This window comes from Eptesicus fuscus, chromosome 11 (genome assembly GCF_027574615.1).
Source record: "Eptesicus fuscus isolate TK198812 chromosome 11, DD_ASM_mEF_20220401, whole genome shotgun sequence".
NCBI classification, from domain to species: domain Eukaryota; kingdom Metazoa; phylum Chordata; class Mammalia; order Chiroptera; family Vespertilionidae; genus Eptesicus; species Eptesicus fuscus.
Window position 1 is genome coordinate 92,457,368 of NC_072483.1, and position 20,414 is coordinate 92,477,781.

At 47.9% G+C, this 20,414-nt stretch overlaps 1 protein-coding gene across 2 annotated transcripts in view; it reads right to left on the reverse strand.

Moving 5' to 3' along the window:
* Positions 1-17,230: 17,230 nt before the first annotated feature.
* The window catches only part of GULP1 (GULP PTB domain containing engulfment adaptor 1), a 146,985-nt gene continuing 143,801 nt past the window's right edge, over positions 17,231-20,414 (reverse strand). For both annotated transcript variants that reach the window (XM_054723376.1, XM_054723375.1), the window contains one exon: positions 17,231-18,274. In XM_054723376.1, the coding sequence (XP_054579351.1) occupies positions 18,203-18,274 (72 nt within the window). In that variant the 3' untranslated portion in view covers positions 17,231-18,202. The remainder of the gene's footprint in view (positions 18,275-20,414) is intronic.

Sequence of the window (20,414 nt, forward strand, 5' to 3'; positions counted from 1 at the left end):
TTGCTCCCAGGACCTGTGCTCTGTGCTGACTTCATGCGAGGAGCGGCGCCGGTGGTCCCAACCCCGGGCGTCCCCCTAACACGTTTCCAGAGAATGAAGGAGGACAAGCACACGTCTGACCTGGGCCTTCCTAGCCAGGCCCCACAGCAACCGTTTCCTCAATTAAAAGCCATCCTCTTCCGCTCAGGCAGCCTAGACCGTCCTGACAGGTGGGGAAACCATAATGTGTAGGTGTGATAGCAATAAAGCCGGGAACACGGCAGGCAGGTTTCTAACAGAGCCTTGCTTGCTAATTCGTTCTCCTCCTAACAGCGCTGTGTCACACGCTGAGAGTCACAGGAAGTGCACCCTGGTGAGCACTTAGCAGCCTGGGAAGGCAGAAAATGTCACGTGAAATAACATTAAATGTGGGGATCTAACGATATCCAAATGGAACAGAATAAAACCATAAGAACGTGAAAGGAGACTTTCAAAGAGAAAAAAATCGTGCTTGTAGGAAAATGGAGAGTGAGAAGAGTTCAGAGTCATGAAAACCAAATATTCAAATTTTCAGCAAGAATAGGGCCAGGGCCTGGAAGCCACATCTATACTTACTTCTGGCCCCGGTCCCATCGTGTTCCAGGAGGCAAAACGGGCAGACACTTGGTCAGCAGCCATCCACTTCAGTGTATCTGAGCTGCCCAGAGCCTCCCATTTTCTAAGAATTTTCGCCAATTTTGGTTTGGGCTGGAATCCTTCCTCGGGACACATTTCAAACCAGAGGAGAGGCACATGGCTTTCGGTTTACCAGGAAGGCAGCCGGGCTTGTGGTCTGTGAGTTGCTGGTTCTACGGCCGCTTAGCATCAAGGCTCCGGCACACAAGGCCTTGTGAAGGCCGCGCCGGGGCCACTCTGCCAGCCGGACCCCAGACCCGCGCTCCTGGCCTCAACCCCTGTGTCCTGAGACTTACTTGGTTGTGGCCATCCCGTCCCGGAAAGATCGAATCCTCCTTTCATCAAAGGTATCACATGGAGCCCTAACTGGTTTGGCTCAGTGGATAGAGCTTCGGCCTGAGGACTAAAGGGTCCCAGGTTCGATTCTGGTCAAGGGCATGTACCTTGGTTGCAGGCACATCCCCAGTAGGGGGTGTGCAGGAGGCAGCTGATCGATGTTTCTCTCTCATTGATGTGTCTTTTTTTAAAAATATATTTTATTGACTTTTTACAGAGAGGAAGGGAGAGGGAGAGAGAGAAACATCGATGAGAGAGAAACATCAATCAGCTGCCTCCTGAACACCCCCCACTGGGGATGTGCCCGCAACCAAGGTACATGCCCTTGACTGGAAACAAACCTGGGACCCTTCAGTCCATAGGCCGAAGTTCTATCCACTGAGCCAAACCAGTCAGCGCATCATCAATGTTTCTAGCTCTCTATCCCTCTCCCTTCCTCTCTGTAAAAAAAATCAATAAAATATATTTAAAAATAAAAGAATGGATGTACTGTCATTCGTTTGCAGCAGCTCAGCACTGCGGAACGTGTCCTGGGGCAGACAAACTCTGAAAAAAAATACCTCTAAACAGCATTTGTTAAGTAATTTAATGATGCAAAACCAGTGAAAGGAATAGCAGGTTACGCTTTTTCATTTTAATTTCCTTAATGCCTTATTACGATTGCTCAAGACTTGTTTGAATCGTAAGAATCTTATTGCTCTACATTCATGTGGAATTCATAATGGTAGCTGTCATTTATGGGGTTCCTATCTAACTTTAAATGCTTTCCATACTGATTTTCCTTCTACCGTTAACTCCATGACTAAACCCTGTGCATCTTTTCTAGGCAAGGAGACTGAGGCTTAGGAGAGGAAGCATTTCTCCTGGGCCACAGAGTTATTAAGTCCTGGAGGCATTTATGCGCATCCTGGATTCTTCCAGTGCTTGAAGAGGGTGCTTCCCTCCTCATAGTTCTCCTTCCACGTCCCTTTCGCGACGGGCTGAGGGGTGGGCACGTGGCCGGCTTGGGCGGATGCAATGATGTGTGTTCCCTTCTGAGCAGAAGCGATGTGTGCAACTGCCGAGAAAGTGCTGAGTCAGCCGATGACTCAGCGTGCCTCCTTTCGCCTTACCACAAAACCAGGAATGCCCTGTTAGAGTCGTGTCTGTTCTTCACTGAATGTATGGGGGTGACACTGGTTAATAAAATTATGTAGGTTTCGGGGGTACCGTTTTATAACGCATCATCTGCGTGCTGTCCTGTGTGATTACCACACCCAGTAGAGACTGTTTCCTTAGCCTGGAGTATGTAACGGACGTGGAGTGTGGGGGAGGAGTAAACTGTGTTGTTTGCCACGGACAGACTTGCTGACACATTATATACTGGGCTGGTTTCCTCAATAGAGTCAGCAACTAGCAAGCCCCTCGGACCTTATCAGCAGGCTCTCCCATGACTGACACAGGAAATCCTCTGGAGTTGTTCAAGCACAAACCTCTGGCAACTCTGCCTGGATTACAATCTTTTTGAAGGCAGATCTATGTGATGCTTACATTTTCAAAAACCCACCAAAAATTGCTCGACTCAAAGTATTTGTGTGGTGTCTGCTGCAAACAAATGACAGTACATCCATTTACTTCCATTGGTTTCATGTTTTACTTCTTAAAAAATATATTTTTATTAACTCCAGAGAGGAAGGGAGAGGGAGAGAGAGAAACATCAGTGATGAGAGAGAATCACGGATCAGCTGCCTCCTGCACACCCCACACTGGGGATGGAGCCTACAACCCGGGCATGTGCCCTGACGAGGAATCCAACCGTGACCTCCTGGTTCCTGAGTCAACACTCAACCACTGAGCTACCCCAGCCAGGCTATTTTATACACTTTTAATCTGCGACCACACAATAGTCATTACATATATTAAGTACCCTACTTTTTCATCTCTTAAGGTGCCTTCATTTACTAAGGGCAGACAATTACTCTGGAAACAAAGTAAGCAGGATCTTTGAAATTATATTCGAAAATGCCAATATACAACTTTAAAAATATCTAGTATTTCTATTGAATGCCTGTAAAATTAATGCCCCCCTCCATCCTGGTTTGTTTATCATCACTTCCATCTATCGGAGGCACAGTTCTCTCGTATTCTTCAAGTTGCTTCCGAGTGCACTTCAGAATACTTTAAGATGAGTCGTTTTGGGAAATCTAGCACCTCATTAATAAGTTATCTTTCTGCTTGAGTGTAATTTCAAAAAGAAACTAGATCCAAAGTTGCAATTAGCAGAATTAGGAAGAATATGCTTTAACACATTATCAGCATGCCAAAAATATGTAACATATCATCCAAAATATATCACGTGATTTGATATTTGAACTATTTATCTTAATAGAAGAATAAATACAATTTGTGGATTTTAGAGTAATCCATATAGAAACCACTTATTACATGTGGCACTTTCTCATCTATAGGAATAAATCAGAAGTTCCGGTCCACTCATCTACACTATTTCCTGTACACTGTGTAGAACTTAAGCTAGAACAGTTGATAGTAAATAATCAAAAGCCTCAGATGATTTCTGTTCTACAGAATTAACTCAATAGCAGATAAAGTTTTCGTCAATAGTACCACATGTAGAACTAAATTATTAAGGGATCAAAAAAGAACATCATTTATATGGGTAAACTAATTTGGAAAAAATATGTAGAACAAATTGGCATTCTGCAGCTTTAAGAAATACACAGAAAGCCCTGGCCAGTGTGGCTCAGTTGGTTGGGTGTTGTCCCGTGCACGAAATGTTGCAGGTTTGATTCCCAGTCAAGGCACATGCCCAGGTGTCGGGCTTGATCCCAAGCAGGGGGAGTGCATCGCAAGAGGCAGCTGATAGATCGATGTTAGCTCTCACATCGATGTTTCTCTCTCTCCCCCTCTCCCTTTCTCTTTCTCTAAAAATCAATAAGCTTTTCTTTAAAAAAAAAAAAAGGAATGTACATAAAATTAAGAAAGAGAAACTCATTTGGTGAATTTGTTTTTATAAAACCGTGACACCAAGACAAACATGTTTTATGACTACATTCTCATTGTAATTTGCTTGTTTCTTACCTTTTAAGTTCTTACAAAAGTTTAAATATAGTTGGCCCATCTGCCTCTCATCCTGAATCTGTTTCCAGGATTATATTGCTATACAAAAATAAGAAGTATATTTATTTTATGTTTTCCATCACTGTTTACCTCATCTATGCCCTCCTCCACGTCCATCCCTGCCCCCCCTCCCCCACAGTCACCCCCTGTGCCCATGTCCACGAGCTCCTGCTCTTCTTTTCCTTTTCCGCCCAACTCCCTCCACCCACTCCCAGGGCCCCCTTCCCCTCCAAGCTGTCTGTCTCTACTTTGCTTGGTAGTTAAGTTTACTCATAAAATTCCACATGGGAGCCCTGGCCGGTTCAGCTCAGTGGATAGAGCGTTAGCCGGTGCGGACTGAAGGGTCCCGGGTTCGATTCCCGGTCAGGGCACATGCCCAGGTTGCAGACTCAATCCCCAGTAAGGGGCGTGCAGAAGGCAGCCCATCCATGATTCTTTCTCATCATTGATGTTTCTCTCTCTCTCCTTCTCCCTTCCTCTCTGAAATCAATAAAAATGTATTTTAAAAAAATAATAATTCCACATGTGAGTGAAATCGTATGTTATTTGTCTTTCTCTGACTGGCTTATTGTAGTTAGCATAATGCTCTCCAGGTCCGTCCCTGCTGTCGCAAAGGGTAACATGTCCTGTTTATGGCCGAGGCGTGTTCCACCGCGTACACGCACCACAGCTTTTTCATCCGCTCACCTACTGTCGGGTTCGGGGCTGCTTCAGATCTTGGTTATTGTAAATAACGCTGCCGTGAACACAGGGTGCAGATACCCTTTCGAGTCAGCGTTTCAGGTTTCTACAGATAAATCCCACTTTTATATTCACAGTTGCCTCGGCTCTAATTCATATTCATGTATGACTATTACAAAGTGTCAAATAATGAAGTCATGAAACAGCTGGATAAATATGTGCTTTAAAATGAGAATAAAGTGTTCCCACAGGGTGGCCTATATGCTGGGCAAAGCCTTCCGTACTTGGTGCTCAGCGGGGCAGGATGAAGACCTGGGGGGCCAGCCCTCGCTTCCCTGGGTAGGTAATTGATGGCTTTGCAGCCGCCTTTAGTTTGAGCTCCGGAGCCCGAGGAAAACGCTCCTCACTGTGAAACCGCGGTCGGGCCTGCCCGCTGAGGTTGGGGCGCGTCTCTGTGGTCTGGGCGGCCTTCCATCCTGTGCTGAGTGGCCATTTCTTTACCGTCTTTTAACCCACGCCGCTGGCCTGGGGTCCGGGTAGCCGCTGTCTTCTGGGAAAGCCGGCTCCTTGATGAGCGGTTTGACTGCAGTGTCTCCATCCAGCAGGTTCCCCCCGAGGCGTGTGGTTTCCCTGCACCCCGACTGTTCCACCGTGAGTCCCCGCCGGGAGCCTGCTCGCCTCCCAGGGACACGTGGGGCCACACACACCCCGCAGGCCGTGTCCGCAGTCACAGTCAGAGACCGCATCGGCCTTGCCCGTGGGCTGCAGCCTTTGCACAACGGGGGGAAAGCGATGGCCCTGAGACGTTGCCCCCTTCTCACTGGATTCCTCAGGCTACTTCGCTAACGGGCTCAGCCCAAACTCAGAATCACATTTCTAGGAACTTCAGTTCTGTACATAGACTTTTTAAATTAAAAAAAAAAAACAACAACAACAGCCCTAACCGGTGTGGCTCAGTGGATAGAGAGCGTCGGCCTGCGGACTCAAGGGTCCCGGGTTCGATTCCGGTCAGGGGCATGTACCTTGGTTGTGGGCACATCCCCAGTGGGGAGTGTGCAGGAGGCAGCTGATTGATGTTTCTCTCTCATCGATGTTTCTAACTCTCTATCCCTCTCCCTTCCTCTCTGTAAAAATTCAATAAAATATATTAAAACAACAACAACAACAACAAACAAACACAAAGACTTCTCTTGCTGGGATGGGGCCGAGCGGGTGCAGAAGCTGCCAGTGCGGGAGTCCCCGTTGCTCCTTCAAGAATGTGGGGTTCAGGCGCAGGGGCCCGGCGCAGAACAATGGCTCGTGTTCCTCCCAGCCGCGCCCCCCGGGGCCCAGGCTGCGGCCTCCAGCCTGTCCATAAAGCGTCTGTCTGAGGACTGAGAACGTGGCTTCAGTCTTCCCCCTGAATACCATCACCTTTCGAAACAGAGCGGCCGTCTCTCTCTGCTTGACTTTGCGCCTTTTCCTGAAGAACAATCATCAATTAACGCATTTATTCTCCCTCTCGCTCGGCCTTTCTCGGGAGCACGCACTTCCCACACAGCTCTGTGTTCTTTAAATCCCATTCCAGCGCCTCATTTCACATCCTAAACGGGAATTGGCTGTCCAGGGCTCCTGGTCCTTGTTCAAGAAAAAGCCAAGTTGGCGTTAAATGCCAGTTAATATTAAGTATTATAGGCGATAAAAACGCTCTTGAATGGCCTTGAACGTAGAAGATTCAGAATGATAAAACATGGTCCTCCTTTTCCTTTTCCATTTATTTTGTTTTGTTGGTTGTTTGACAATTTCCATGCATTGCTTTCTGGGACATTTTGGCCCAGTTCTCCTCTGGCGTTCTGGTTTTTCGCTGGGGAGCCGTACGGAAAACAATCTGGTTTTGATGGAATCCCAAATTCTTCCGTGTGTGTGTGTGTGTGTGTGTGTGTGTGCTCCAAATAAACTCAACCAGGCCATGACTCATTGCTTTCCATGGTCTCATTGACTGTTTTCCGTGTTCCAGCTTTCTAATTAATTTTATTTGATCAGATAGACATTCTGATTACTTCTTCTTTTAAAAAAAAATTAAACTGTTTGCTAAGAAGGAGGTTGAGGGTTTTTTGTTGTTTTGTTGAGTTTTTATTTCTTTTGTAAACTCTCTTCTGAGGGACTGTAGAGATTTGATCAATGTGGGGGCAGAAATGGATACGTGAGCCCCTGCGGTTGCTGAGGGACATCTGTTTTCTGTAGTTTCAGCTGTAAGATCCAGCTTCAGGGAGGGAGACAGAGCCATGAGAAATGTCATTTCTGACTTTGGAAGACTTAACAGGGCTGCTGGGAATTTTCATGTTCTCTGCATTTTTTTTCTTTCTTTTTAAAATTGATTTTTAGAGAGAGAGGAAGGGCGTGGGAGAGAGAAACATCGATGTGAGAGCAGAACATGGAATGGCTGCCTCCTGCCCGACCCCTCCTGGGGATGAGCCTGCACCCGGGCCTGTGCTCTGAGCAGGCATCAAACCACCACCCTTTCGGTGCACAGCACGTTGCCGAGCCGGCTGAGCAGCACAGGACAGGGCGGCATTTTCTTTCTTTACTAGAGGCCCGGTGCACGAAATTCGTGCATGGGGGGAGGGGGGATGGTGTCCCTCAGCTCAGCCTGCACCCTCTCCAATCTGGGACATCCCTCTCACAATCCAGGACTACTGGCTCCCAACTGCTTGCCTCCCTGCCTGCCTGATCACCCCCTAACCACTCCCCTGCCAGCCTGATTGACACCTAACTGCTCCCCTGCCAGTCTGATTGCCCCTAACTGCCCTTCCCTGCCAGCCTGGTCCCCCCCAACTGACCTCCCCTGCAGGCCCAGTTGCTCCCACCTGCCCTCCTCTGCTGGCCCGGTCACCCCTAACTGCCCTCCCCTGCAGGCCTGGTCCCTCCCAACTGCCCTCCCCTGCAAGCCTGGGTCCCCCCAACTGCCCTCCCCTGCAGGCCTGGTTGCCCCCAACTGCCCTCCCCTGCAGCCCTGGTTGCCCCTAACTGCCCTCCCCTGCAGGCCTGGGTCCCCCTCATCTTGTGGCAGCCATCTTGTGTCCACATGGGGGCAGCCATCTTTGACCACATGGGGGCGGCCATCTTGTGTGTTGGAGTGGAGGTCAATTTGCATATTACCTCTTTATTATATAGGATAGGTGCAGCAGTAAGAAACCACCATAAGAGCCTACACTGAGGAGAATCACTGGACACGTGTCAAACATCACCTTTACTTGAATACATTTCAAGAAAGTAGTCGAACATTCACATTCTCACTTATGCAGCTTCGTTACAAAATTGAAGCACATGCCAGCAGATGCCATGAAATAAAGACCTAACAAACTCTGCATTGCAGTCTGGCGCTCTCTCCCACACCCAGCAGTGCTGCGCGGCGTCTTCAGGGTCTCGTGCTGACTTGGAAAGAGGGGCCCTGCGATCCTTTGAGGCCTGCATCGTCTGTGTCAGCGCTACCCTGAGAATGTGGCAGGTTGTCAGCGCTTCTTAAAAAATATATATTCTTATTGATTTGAGAGAGGAAGGGGGAGAGAGAGAGAGAGAGAGAGAGGAGAGAGAGAGAGAGAGAGAGAAAGAGAGAGAGACATCCCTGATGAGAGAGCATCATGGACTGGCTGCCTCATGCACGCCCCACACTGAGGATCGAGCCCACAACCAGGCCTGTGCCCTGACCGGGAATTGAACCGTGACCTCCTGGTTCCTAGGTCGACGCTCAGCCACGGAGCCACGCGGGCCGGGCCAGTCGTTGATGCTTTTGAAGAGCAGCACAGGCCGCTGCTGGGGCCGCTGTGCTCGGGGCCTGCCCTTCCCGGGAGCCGGCTCTGCTCCTGCTTCGGGCAGCTCCACGTGAAGGTGCGAGAGGATCACAGGCGCCGAGGCCGCCGCTCAGCGGGGCTCTGGGTCCCGGACAGGGACAGGGAGAGGGACAGGGACAGGGAGAGGGACAGGGACAGGGAGAGGCGGCCACAGGCGCTGCGCACCTAGGAGCCCCCACTGGGTGTTTATTTATGACGACGCTGTAAACAGAAGAGGAACTATGCGGTTGCCATGACGATTTTTAAAATCTTTGGTTTCTTTGGAGGACTTTCTTGTCTTTGACGCCAAGAATAGCTAATGTGCCTGAACTCCGTGACCCCATTGCACGCATTCCCGGCGCCAGAGGTCACCCTGCGCTGGAGCCGCGGCGGGTCCCCTCCGAGCACGAAGCTCCAGGTCTGCGTTCAGGGCTGCCCTCTGATCGGCTCCGATGTCCGAAAGGCAGTGTCCTTTACCGCAGGGATAGGAAATTTCTGGAAATTGCTTACAAATTCCAAGGAAGGTGCCTGCTTCAGCGACACCGGACAGGAGGCTTGCTGTCCTCGTTCCCGGTGGTGACGGCGGGCGTCCTGAGCCCCGTGGCCGCTTCCCTGCGGGGTGTTCCTGGTTCCCTCCTTTCCCGGGGAGGATGGGCACTGGGGGCACTCTGTACATAGACAGAGAACGAGGGGAAGTGACGGGCATCGTTGTCAGCAGCTTCTGACAGCGTTGCATCACTTCGCCTCGGAGCTGCACGGTCCACGCTGCCGGAGAGATGAGCAGGCCGAGTGTCTGCGCAGCCAGGTTGCCAAGTGCGGGGTCTCTGGCCCTCCGGTACTCGGGGCTCCCCCACACCACCGATGTCTTCCTCTTCCCTGCACCCCTAGGGTGAGCTGATTTTCTCCAAGTAGAGGAGGCAGCAAGAAAGAAATACATGCAGAACCAAATGGCTGGAGGAGGTGTGTGTGTGAGAAATGAATACATGCTGACTTTGTCCGAATCACTCTGCACCCACTTCTTCCATGTTCTTAGCCATTTAATACCGATTGTTTAATTACTCTGTAAACAACTGACTTTGTAAACGACGGACTTTGGGAAGTATTCAAAACACAGAAGCACACAAAGCACTGGAAAACAATAACAACTTTGAATCAGCTCCAGAATTACATTAATTTTTCTCAACTATCAGTCGGCTTAGCCATGAAGTCCTTTTATTCCTTTTTCCTTTCCCCATGTAGCCACGACACAAACATCTTTCTTTGCTTTCTTTGCAGGAAAGACCGGCACCTGGATTCCGTCCAGGGCATCCAGACAGCTATTTCAACTGGAACAAGTGACCCTTGGAACAGACTGGAGCACAGCGGCCTGGCCAGACAGCGGGAGGGAGTAGTCAGCTGGGAAGGGCCCCAACATGTTCTTGTAAAATGTCATTGGAAGAAAAAGGACAATGAGAAGTTCAGGACAAATAAAGGAACTTAAAAGTATTAAACACCACCATAAACCATGTACACCGTGGGGTCCAGGGAATGATACAGCTGGAGTCTGTGGTTGTCGCCCTTCAGACACATACACAGACACGCTCACCCAAGAGGGCTCTCCGCCCTGTGAGGGCAGGAAATGCCCCTTCATTACACAGCATTCACCTCTGAGCCTCAATGGCCTCCTTACGCTCAATAATTATTCCTTTTCTTCTTCTCTCCGTTGAGGCAGAGTTCCTTAGTCTACGATTTGCTTAAGGCAGTGGTCGGCAAACTCATTAGTCAACAGAGCCAAATATCAACAGGAAAACGATTGAAATGTCTTTTGAGAGCCACATTTTTAAACTTAAACTTCTTCTAACGCCACTTCTTCAAAATACACTTGCCCAGGCCGTGGTGTTTTGTGGGAGAGCCACACTCAAGGGGCCAAAGAGCCGCGTGTGGCTCGAGAGCAGCAGTTTGCCGACCACTGGCTTAGGGTATGCTGAGATCTTCACTTAGCAAATGATTGCTGTGGTCAGATACGAGGAAACCCATGGCCACGGTTCCTCAGAGCGGACGCAGCGGTGGTCCTCCAGCATTCAGGAGGGAGCTGCTCTCCTGTCCCGGGGAGAGGGAGGGTTTGCGGCCCATCGTGGGCACGGAGCCTGCGGGGCGCCCTGCAGCCTTCACTGGCCGCTGATGGATCGAGTGTTGTGCTTGGCACCAAAGAGTGTCCCAGCATGTCAAGGCCATCCTTCTCTCAAGATTTTTGGATAATAAATAGAAAGGTTTTTTTTAAAAAAAGACATTAAAATATTTTAAATGATGTTTACAAGACAGTATTTTATGGATTTTTGCAAAACACGTTACTAAGTTGATGGTGTAAGGAGATAACTATAGCTTCTAGCCAACTTCCCTTTAAAGAGAGCCTTCGTGCATGGTCCTTGGTACCTACAGAGGGAACTGTTTGCAGACGAGACAAGCTTGGCCAATGAGTTCTGAGTGTGTATCAGTTGTTGACCTGGAAAATAATACAATCTATATGTATATACAAAAACCTAATATGCAAATTGTCCCCTTGGGAGTTTGACCACTCGCTATGACGTGCGCTGACCACCAGGGGGTGGCGCGGAACAAAGAAAAGCCCTGGCCAGCAGCTGGCAGCTGGGGAAGGGAGGCCCCAGCCAGCAGCCAGAAGGCCCCAATCGGCCCTGATCAGCGGCCAGGCCTAGGGACCCTACCCGTGCATGAATTTCGTGCACCGGGCCTCTAGACCTTAATAATGACACAAGAATGAACTCTGTGTCTCGAGTACTCCCAACTGTAAACCCATGTTTGCCCCACCCTGTATCACTCATGCCCATCTCCACAGTGTGTTAGCGGCTTAGAAAGGGTGTACTTTAGGTGGAGTCTGAGATTTAGTTGTCAAAATTGAGTCCAAGATTCTTCAAGTAATTTACCAGAGGCTGAAACCCAAAATCATGAATAAATATTGAATTTGGAAGTATATTTGGAAACACTGGGACAGAACAATATTAACAGCCAGTGTGTTCATGGTTATGTGAAGTAACATCTAAATGGGTAGAAAAAGTCAGTATTTAGAAATGTAACAACATGAAATCTATCAGAAATTCTATCTGAACATGAATTACCATAATGTGACTAAGACTTAAAAAAAATGAAAATAAAAATGAAAAATACAAGAAATAAGAAGAGATGGAGACCATGACTGTCACTGGCTGTTCTAAGAAACTTTCACTGGAACCCAGCATGAGACACAGGCCAGTGCTGGGTCCCCAAATGTAAAGCAGTTAAATATAAATATGGAGTGAGGAATACATGAATTTTATTGAATGGCTTGATGATTATTCATTGGTGTGCAAAGGCAGTGTAGGTGAGTCCTGTGTGTCTTTCAAATACTTAGCATTGTGTTTTTGATAGGTTCAAAGCTTCTTCATGCTATTCCATTAGCCACAGCTCAAATTCTGTTATCAAGTCCATCTTTTTAAGACTATCAGCCAAGCCACGCTTGGCATTATTACTAGGCTAAAAAGACTCTTATTTTTGAAAATATATTTTTTCACAGTACAGTTATTTGCACCAGATGCTTCTGGTAAAAGGAACCAAACTATTGAGGCGTTAGATGGGATCAGGCAGTTTAGGGTAAGGGCTGCAGGGAGGGAAGATGGTAGATAAAGTGGGAATGAGCCAGATGGTCAGGATGTGAGCAGGATAGACTGAGTGGACCAGTCACCGGCAGAGCTGCCCTTCCTTCGGAACCCAAGAGTGGGAACTAAGAGCGGGGAGAGGAGGGCAAAAGGAGATTGGCTGCTGTTATTTTTTAAACAGCCAATAGAAGGCAAGAGCAGGAAATATAAACCCCTAGACCATTGAGTGTTGGCGGCAACCCATTTCGGGGCCCCTCTTGTGTGCTGAGAGCTTTGTTACTTTTGCTGTAATAAACTTCACTTCCCTTTGCTTACCCCTCCTTGTCCATGAATTCATTTGTCCACTTCTCAAGACAACAAACCCAACCGCTCAGAGCCCTGGGTGATTCTGGTTGTTGAAGGAAAGGAAGTCAACTTCCTCCTGGACACTGAAGCCACCTATTCCATGAGCGGCGTCTCGGGAAACCTGTAACTAGGCAATTCTCCCAGCCTCTCTGCGGTAACTGGGGTGATTTCCTCTTCTCATCTGCCTTCCTGATCATGCCAGAAAGTCTGACCCCCCTTCTGGGGTGAAATATATTAGCTCAATTGAGTACTACAGTACATAAGGCCCCAGAGCAGGCATTATGCCGGCCCCTGATTAAAATTGAGATCAACCCAGAAGTATGGGCTATACAAGGAAAGGTGGGACAGTCCATGGGGCCACTGCTGTCCAAATACATCTCAAGGACCCAACCTCCTTTCCCCACCAGAAGCAGTACCCCCTAAAGCCTGAGGCTAGAAAAGGCTTACAAGTAATTCAACCTACATGTAACTGAAAGGGGCAGGGACGGCCGTAGGAGTACTGACCCAAGCTCAGGGCCCTGCCCAACAGCCTGTGAGATATCCAAGTGAAGAACTGGACATCGTGGCCAAGGGCTGGCCCGCCTGTTTGTGGGCAGTGGCTACTGTGGTGTTGCTGGTTCCAGGGGTCACCTAGGTGACCTTAGGGAAGGACCAGATGGCACTTAGTCCCCATATCACTGTCCTCCAAAGGAAGCTTATGGCTTTCAGAGAGCCATCTTATCAAATCAGGACAGCTGTTAGAGGACACTACTAATAGAGTTAGGATTAGGGTTAGGGTTAGGGTTAGAGCTAGGGTTAGGGTTAGGGTTAGGGCTAGGGCTAGGGTTAGGGATAGGGTTATAGGTTAGGGTTAGGGTTAGGGTTAGGGTTAGGGTTAGGACTAGGGTTAGGGTTAGGGTTAGGGTTAGGGTTAGGGCTGGGATTAGGTTTAGGGCTAGGGTTAGGGTTAGAGCTAGGGCTAGAGTTAGGGCTAGGGCTAGGGCTAGGGCTAGGATTAGGGTTAGGGCTAGGGTTAGGGTTAGAGCTAGGGCTAGGGTTAGGTCTAGGATTAATGTTAGGGCTAGTGTTAGGGTTAGAGTTAGGGCTAGGGCTAAGGTTAGGGTTAGGGTTAGGTCTAGGGCTAGATCTAGGGTTAGGGTTAAGGCTAGGGTTAGGGCTAGGGCTAGGGTTAGGGTTAGGACTAGGGTTAGGGTTATGGTTAGGCCTAAGGTTAGCATTAGATCTAGGGCTAGGGTTAGGGCTAGGACTAGGGTTAGGGTTAGAGTTAGGGCTAGCGTTAAGGTTACGGTTAGCCTTATAGGTTAGGGTTAGCACTTGGACTTATGTTAGGGCTAGGTCTAGATTTAGGGCTAGGCCTACGTCTATTGTTAGGGTTAGGGTTAGATCTAGGGCATGGTTGGCAAACTCATTAGTCAACAGAGCCAAATATTAACAGTACGATTGAAATTTCTTTTGAGAGCCACATTTTTTAAACTTAAACTTCTTCTAACGCCACTTCTTCAAAATAGACTCTCCCAGTCCGTGGTGTTTTGTGGAAGAGCCACACTAAAGGGGCCAAAGAGCTGCATGTGGCTCGCAAGCTGCAGTTTGCCAACCACTGGTCTAGGGTTAAGATTGGGGCTAGGGCTAGGGTTACGGTTCAGTTAGGGTTAAGGTTTGGAATTAGGGTTAGGGCTAGTTTTGGGGTTAGGATTCGGGTTATAGTCCAAATAAAAACTTGCCCCTCTTTTAATCCAGCCATGTTCCTTCTTGAAGGAAAAGGAATAACATATCATGACCATTCACAGGTATTTCTGCAAACCTGACACTTGAGAAGATTTAATGGAGAATCCCTTAGAATGTCCTGATATGACCCTGCTCAGGTAGGGGTGCTCCTCCTTAGAACATGGGGTGCATAGGCCTGGTCATGCTGTGGTCACTGCTCTGCAGCACGCTCCCCTCTCTGCTGGCACTATGGCTCAGTCCGCTGAGCTGATCACCCTGAGAGAACACTGGAGCTTGGGGAGGCCAGGGGAGTAAATATATATATATATATATATGCACTGACTCTAAATACGCTTTCTTAGTTCTCCAGGCCCATGAGGTCATCTGGAAGGAAAGATACTTATTTTTCTTTATAAAAAAATATATTTTTATTGATTTCAGAGAGGGAGAGGCAGAGAAAGAAATATTAATAATGAGAGAGAATCACTGATCTTCTGCCTCCCGCATGCCCCACACTGGGGATCAAGCCTGCAACCCGGGCCTGTGCCCTGACTGGGGATTGAACCATGACCTCCCGGTTCATAAGTGGATGCTCAACCATGAGCCACACCAGCCAGGAGGGCAGGACATTTTTGACCCTCATTGGATCATCCCCTATTAAATACCATAAGGAGATTGATCGGCTTCTGTCCTCAGTACACCTCCCCTCAGAGGGAGCCGTGACACATTGCCAAGGTCACCAGAGGAGCTGAGTTGGTCACGGAAGGAAATAGACTAGCTGACCTGGCCGCCGAGGCAGCAGCCAGAGCAGGACTCTAAATCCTTGGATTCCTTAGCCCAGTGGCCAGCAAACTCATTAGTCAACAGAGCGGCAAACCGCGGCTCGCGAGCTGCAGTTTGCCGACCACTGCCTTAGCCTATGTAGACTTGGATGATCGTGTGGCCCTCGATTACCTCTCGGCAGAACAAGGAGGAGTCTGTGCAGCGATAAACAATACTTGCTGCACTTATGTCAGTAATTCCGGCCTCATGGAGACAAATGAACAAGCAGAATGGCCTGGGCATTGGGTGGTCTCTCTCCCTGGCCGCCTAGCATACCTGGGCTCCTTCCCTTCCAGGCTCCCTCATCTCTGAAGTGCTCTTCCTAATTTTTGCTGCATTGTTAACAGCTTGGCCAAATTTGTGCTTTCTCGCCTAGAATCCTTCAAATTACAGATTATGGAACTGGAACCCCCACATGGACAACCCGATTTCCTGTGGCCCTCTAGACCAGGCGTCCTCAAACTACGGCCCGCAGGCCACATGCGGGTGTTTTTGCCGTTTTGTTTTTTTACTTCAAAATAAGGTATGTGCAGTGTGCATAGGAATTTGTTCATAGTTTTTTTTAAACTATAGTCCGGCCCTCCAATGGTCTGAGGGACAGTGAACTGGCCCCGTTTAAAAAGTTTGAGGACCCCTGCTCTAGATAGTCCTCTCTTGACAGAACCCTGCCTGTCAGCTCCTCACAATGCCTCCACTCAGCAGGAAGCATCCAGAGGGATCATCATCCCAAATCCCTTATGGCAGTTAGGTTACAGCATTGGAAAGGGGGCATAAGGACTCAGAAGGGCCTGGGGAGGGAATATGGTAAATTAGGAGGGAATGAACCAAATGGTCAGGATGTGAGTGAGATAAACTGAATGGACCAGTCACCCGTAGAGCTGCCCTTCCCCCTGAACCTGAGCGTGGGAACTAAGAGGGAAGATGAAGGCAAAAGGAATTGGCTGGTGTTATTTTTGAAAGAGCCAATAGGAGGCAAGAGCAGGAAATATAAACCCCTAGACTAGTGAGCTTGTGGGAACCCTATTCAGGACCCCGCTAGCCTGCTGAGAGCTTTGCTAACTTTCGCTGTAATAAACTTCATTCGTTTCCCTTTGCCCGTGAATTCATTTGTCCACTTCTTGAGATAAAGAACCCAAACCAAAGCCACAGCTCAGACTCAAGTCTCACTGTGCCCTCTCTCAGCAGTAGGGCCAAATCCTTTGCTTTTACAACGGAATATTTGCTCATACAGCTAGCAATGTGTGTGGGATCTCAGAAATGAAGTTAAACCCTCTCTCTCTCTCTTGTCTCCAACCCGTGACCAGAAAAATCCGGCATGAAATTAACTTCAAAATGTGTCTTAATTAGGGATTATTAATGATCAAGTTATACGGTTTAATTAAAATCATTTATTCTCAGTAAAATCAAACATATCATTGAGTTTACATAGAAATACAATTTTCAACTGGATCTTCATAAAAATGCACTGGTGAAGCAAATTTTCATAATTAATGACCAACTGTGGACTATTTAATCATGCCAGTAGCAGAATTGATTACCTGATTACCATTAAAAATTGGTAATGTATCTTAAATGTGCAAATACCATCTTAAGTATTTTATTATGTTACCATTGATAATAAATGGCCGCTAAATATATACCTATTACATAAAGCTTTTTAAAGTACAATAAAAATACAAATTCTATCTGGTAAAAAAAAGCCATTGATATGGCTTCTAAACGTCCTCATTATACAAATTCCAAAATACTACATGACAAACAAAAATTATAAAGACTTTTCTTTATGAAACACATACTACCTTCTAATTAAGGTACAACCTAACGGATACCAGAAAACAACCAAGAAGGCTTACATATATCATAGAACCTTATGGAGATACATACAAATAGGATATTGCATAAGCTATGCGATTTCGTTTCCTAGTGAACATGTACCTTTAGCACTTGAAGAACATTTCCAAGAGTAGAAGAAAGGAGAATCTGCTTTGGAGCTCTACCAGCAATGTAGCCTCATTCCTTGTTCTTACGTTGTGATGAACCAAATGAGAAGTTTGGACCATAAATTTTGGTTGCACTGAGTAACAATTATTATTCAAGTTAAAGATAAACTGAGCAGCAACTTGATTTTTGTGAAAAAAAAAAAAATGAGATTCTAACGTCAACAACAAAAAATTTGCTAAGTAATATTGATGATTCATGAAGAGTGGTTTCTATAGATTTTACAGTATCAAAACTAATGAGCCATCACAATATTTTGAGACAAAAATATATTTGGTAAAATAAATACGAGTAACAGACAGTGCAGCTATAGACGGCAAGCATGCCAAATGCTTTTTCAGGAAACATGAGATCGGAGGATGTCTACGTGTTTAGTAACGTAACTTATCTCATAAGAACTTAAACTTTAAGTGTTGGCTAAAAAGGAAATTTAAAATTTCCCCACAATATTTATTCATGAAATAAAGTATGTAGAGACTAACTGACGATAATGGTCAACGTTATTACCTTGCATTTACTAATACTCTAAACACATTTGGTTTAATTATAACAGGCATTTATAGTTTTGTTATTTCACCTACCAAAAGTGACCTGGTGGCGTTATATTCAAAGTTTACATTTTCTCAAAGATAGGAAACAACACTTCATACATAAAATGACATCGGGTAACATGGTTATTAGTTTGAATATAGCATTCAGGTTGGCGTTGGTGTATCTCGTTAGGACTTTCGAAGGTTTCATGAAGGTATGGCTTTTGGGAAATCAGCACTCAACTAGCAGCCTGGCGTACGAACACAGATTTCAAGGTGCAAACGCTGTGGAGCTCAAGCACAAGAGAGATATTTGGATCCCTCGTCCTTTGATTATAAATCCTTTTACAACAGAAACAGAAAGGAACATAAAAGAAGACTTTACAGTGAGCTGTGTTTAAAATAAAAGGTTACAGATCAATAGTGAAGGTATGAGGAAATTTTACTGAAATACTTTTCAGAAAGTGAAGATATTAAAAAATATATTGGCACACGGATAAGACCTGTCATAAAGTAATCACAGACGTGTGTGCAGAGCAAACAAATTTAACATGAACCAGGCACCCTTTTCTTGACATCAGCACTTGCTGTCTACGGGGTCCAGACAAAATACCGTGCCTTCAAGAGTTAGTCCCATTTTGAACCCCTCCTGTAAAACAGAGAAAAATCATTAAAGCAGGAAAGCACATGGCAGTAAATAAATAAATAAGTAAAATCAGTAAATCAAAGAGACTATGAACCAAAGTTGAAATCTTCAGGCTGTGAGCCACTAAGAAATAATTCAATGTCAAAATGTTGGCTTGTCAAATTTTCCTGTAGGTGTGACAGATCGTGACGCCCATTAGCAGAACAAACTTTCTTTAGGGAGCCCCCATTAAACTAATTTAATGACTGTGTAACATCCTATTATGTTTTAATATGATTTAACTGTTTCCAGTATTTTATAATTTCTAAGATGTACTGAATAATTTTTCATAATTTTCACACTTATAATTATTCTCTCCTCAGGACAGATTGCATTAACTTGGCGAAGAATACAGACATGAGTATTAATAGCAAAGCACCCTCCAAAGGCACACTGGGACTGACGCTGGCCGCAGGGATTTAGTGCTTGCTTTGTCACTTGCACTAGTGCTGATTATTAATAAGAAAATCCTATCTAACCAAGAGGGAATATGCAAATTGACTGTCACACCATCACAAAAGATGGCTGCGCCCACGGCGGAGGCTGAGTTTCCCTAACGAGCCTTAATGAGCAATCAGCAGGGACCTGAGGCTGAGCCCCCCCCGCCCAGTGGGCTTGACGGGGGACCTCAGGCCACACCCCACCCCAGTGCCAAGCCGGGAGACCTCAGGCCGGCCCCCGCCCAGTGGGCTTGACAGGGGACCTCAGGCCGTGCCTCCTGCCCCGGTGATGGGACAAAGGACCTCAGGCTGCTCCCCCTGCCACAGGCCGGGGGACCTCAGGCCACACTCCCCACCCCGGCACCGGGGGACCTGAGACTGTGCCCCCCTCTCGGCACCGGGCTGGGGGACCTGAGGCTGCGCACCCCCACCTGCGGGGCTTGATGGGGGATCTCAAGGTGTGCCCCCCGCTCGGTGGGGCTTGACGGTGGACCTCGGGCTGTGCCCCCCACCTGGCAGGGCGTGACAAGGGTGGGGCCGGCCGGGTCTGGGTCTTGCGCAATTTTGAAGCACCACAGGTGGGTGGGGACTTGACTGGGTCCTGCGGTGAGCCCCAGACTCTGACAGGAGGAAGGTTTTCATATACATTTTACTAATTTTCTTTAATCTCTGACACTTCTATTATAGAGAAAGGGCAAATGTATACTTGTATACATTTGTAAACATTATGCATAGTTGATATATTTATATTATTAAACAAAATTTAAAATAACTATGGAAGTTATTTTGTAAAAGACTATCCTATCTAATAAAAGAGAAACATGCAAATTGACCGTACCTTCACCATGCCCACAAACCCCACCCACCAGCCAATCAGGAGTGAATATGCAAATTAACCAAAGCAATATGGCAGTTAATTTGCATATCCAGGTGGAGAGGAAGACTGAAGACAGCTTAGAGGAAGCCAAGCACTGCAGAAGGAAGTGAAACTGCAGAGAAGCAGGCGGGGAGGCAGAGAAGGGAGGGAAGCAGGTGGGGCTGTGGAGACTAGGGAAGCAAGCGGGGCGGGGGAGAAGGGAGGGAAGCAGGCGGGGTGGGGGAGAAGGGAGGGGAGCAGGGGGGCGGGGAGAAGGGAGGGAAGCAGGAGGGGTGGGGGAGAAGGGAGGGAAGCAGGGGGGGCTGGGGAGAAGGGAGGGAAGCAGGAGGGGTGGGGGAGAAGGGAGGGAAGCAGGAGGGGCGGGGAGAAGGGAGGGAAGCAGGCGGGGAGGGGGAGAAGGGAGGGAAGCAGGCGGGGTGGGGAGAAGGGAGGGAAGCAGGTGGGGCTGGGGAGAAGGGAGGGAAGCAGGGGGGGGTGGGGGAGATGGGAGGGAAGCAGGAGGAGTGGGGGAGAAGGGAGGGAAGCAGGAAGGGCGGGGGAGAAGGGAGGGAAGCAGGGGGGGGTGGGGGAGAAGGGAGGGAAGCAGGAAGGGCGGGGGGAGAAGGGAGGGAAGCAGGGGGGGTGGGGGAGAAGGGAGGGAAGCAGGAAGGGCGGGGGAGAAGGGAGGGAAGCAGGGGGGGGCGGGGGAGAAGGGAGGGAAGCAGAGGGGGTGGGGGAGAAGGGAGGGGAGCAGGGGGGCGGGGAGAAGGGAGGGAAGCAGGAGGGGTGGGGGAGAAGGGAGGGAAGC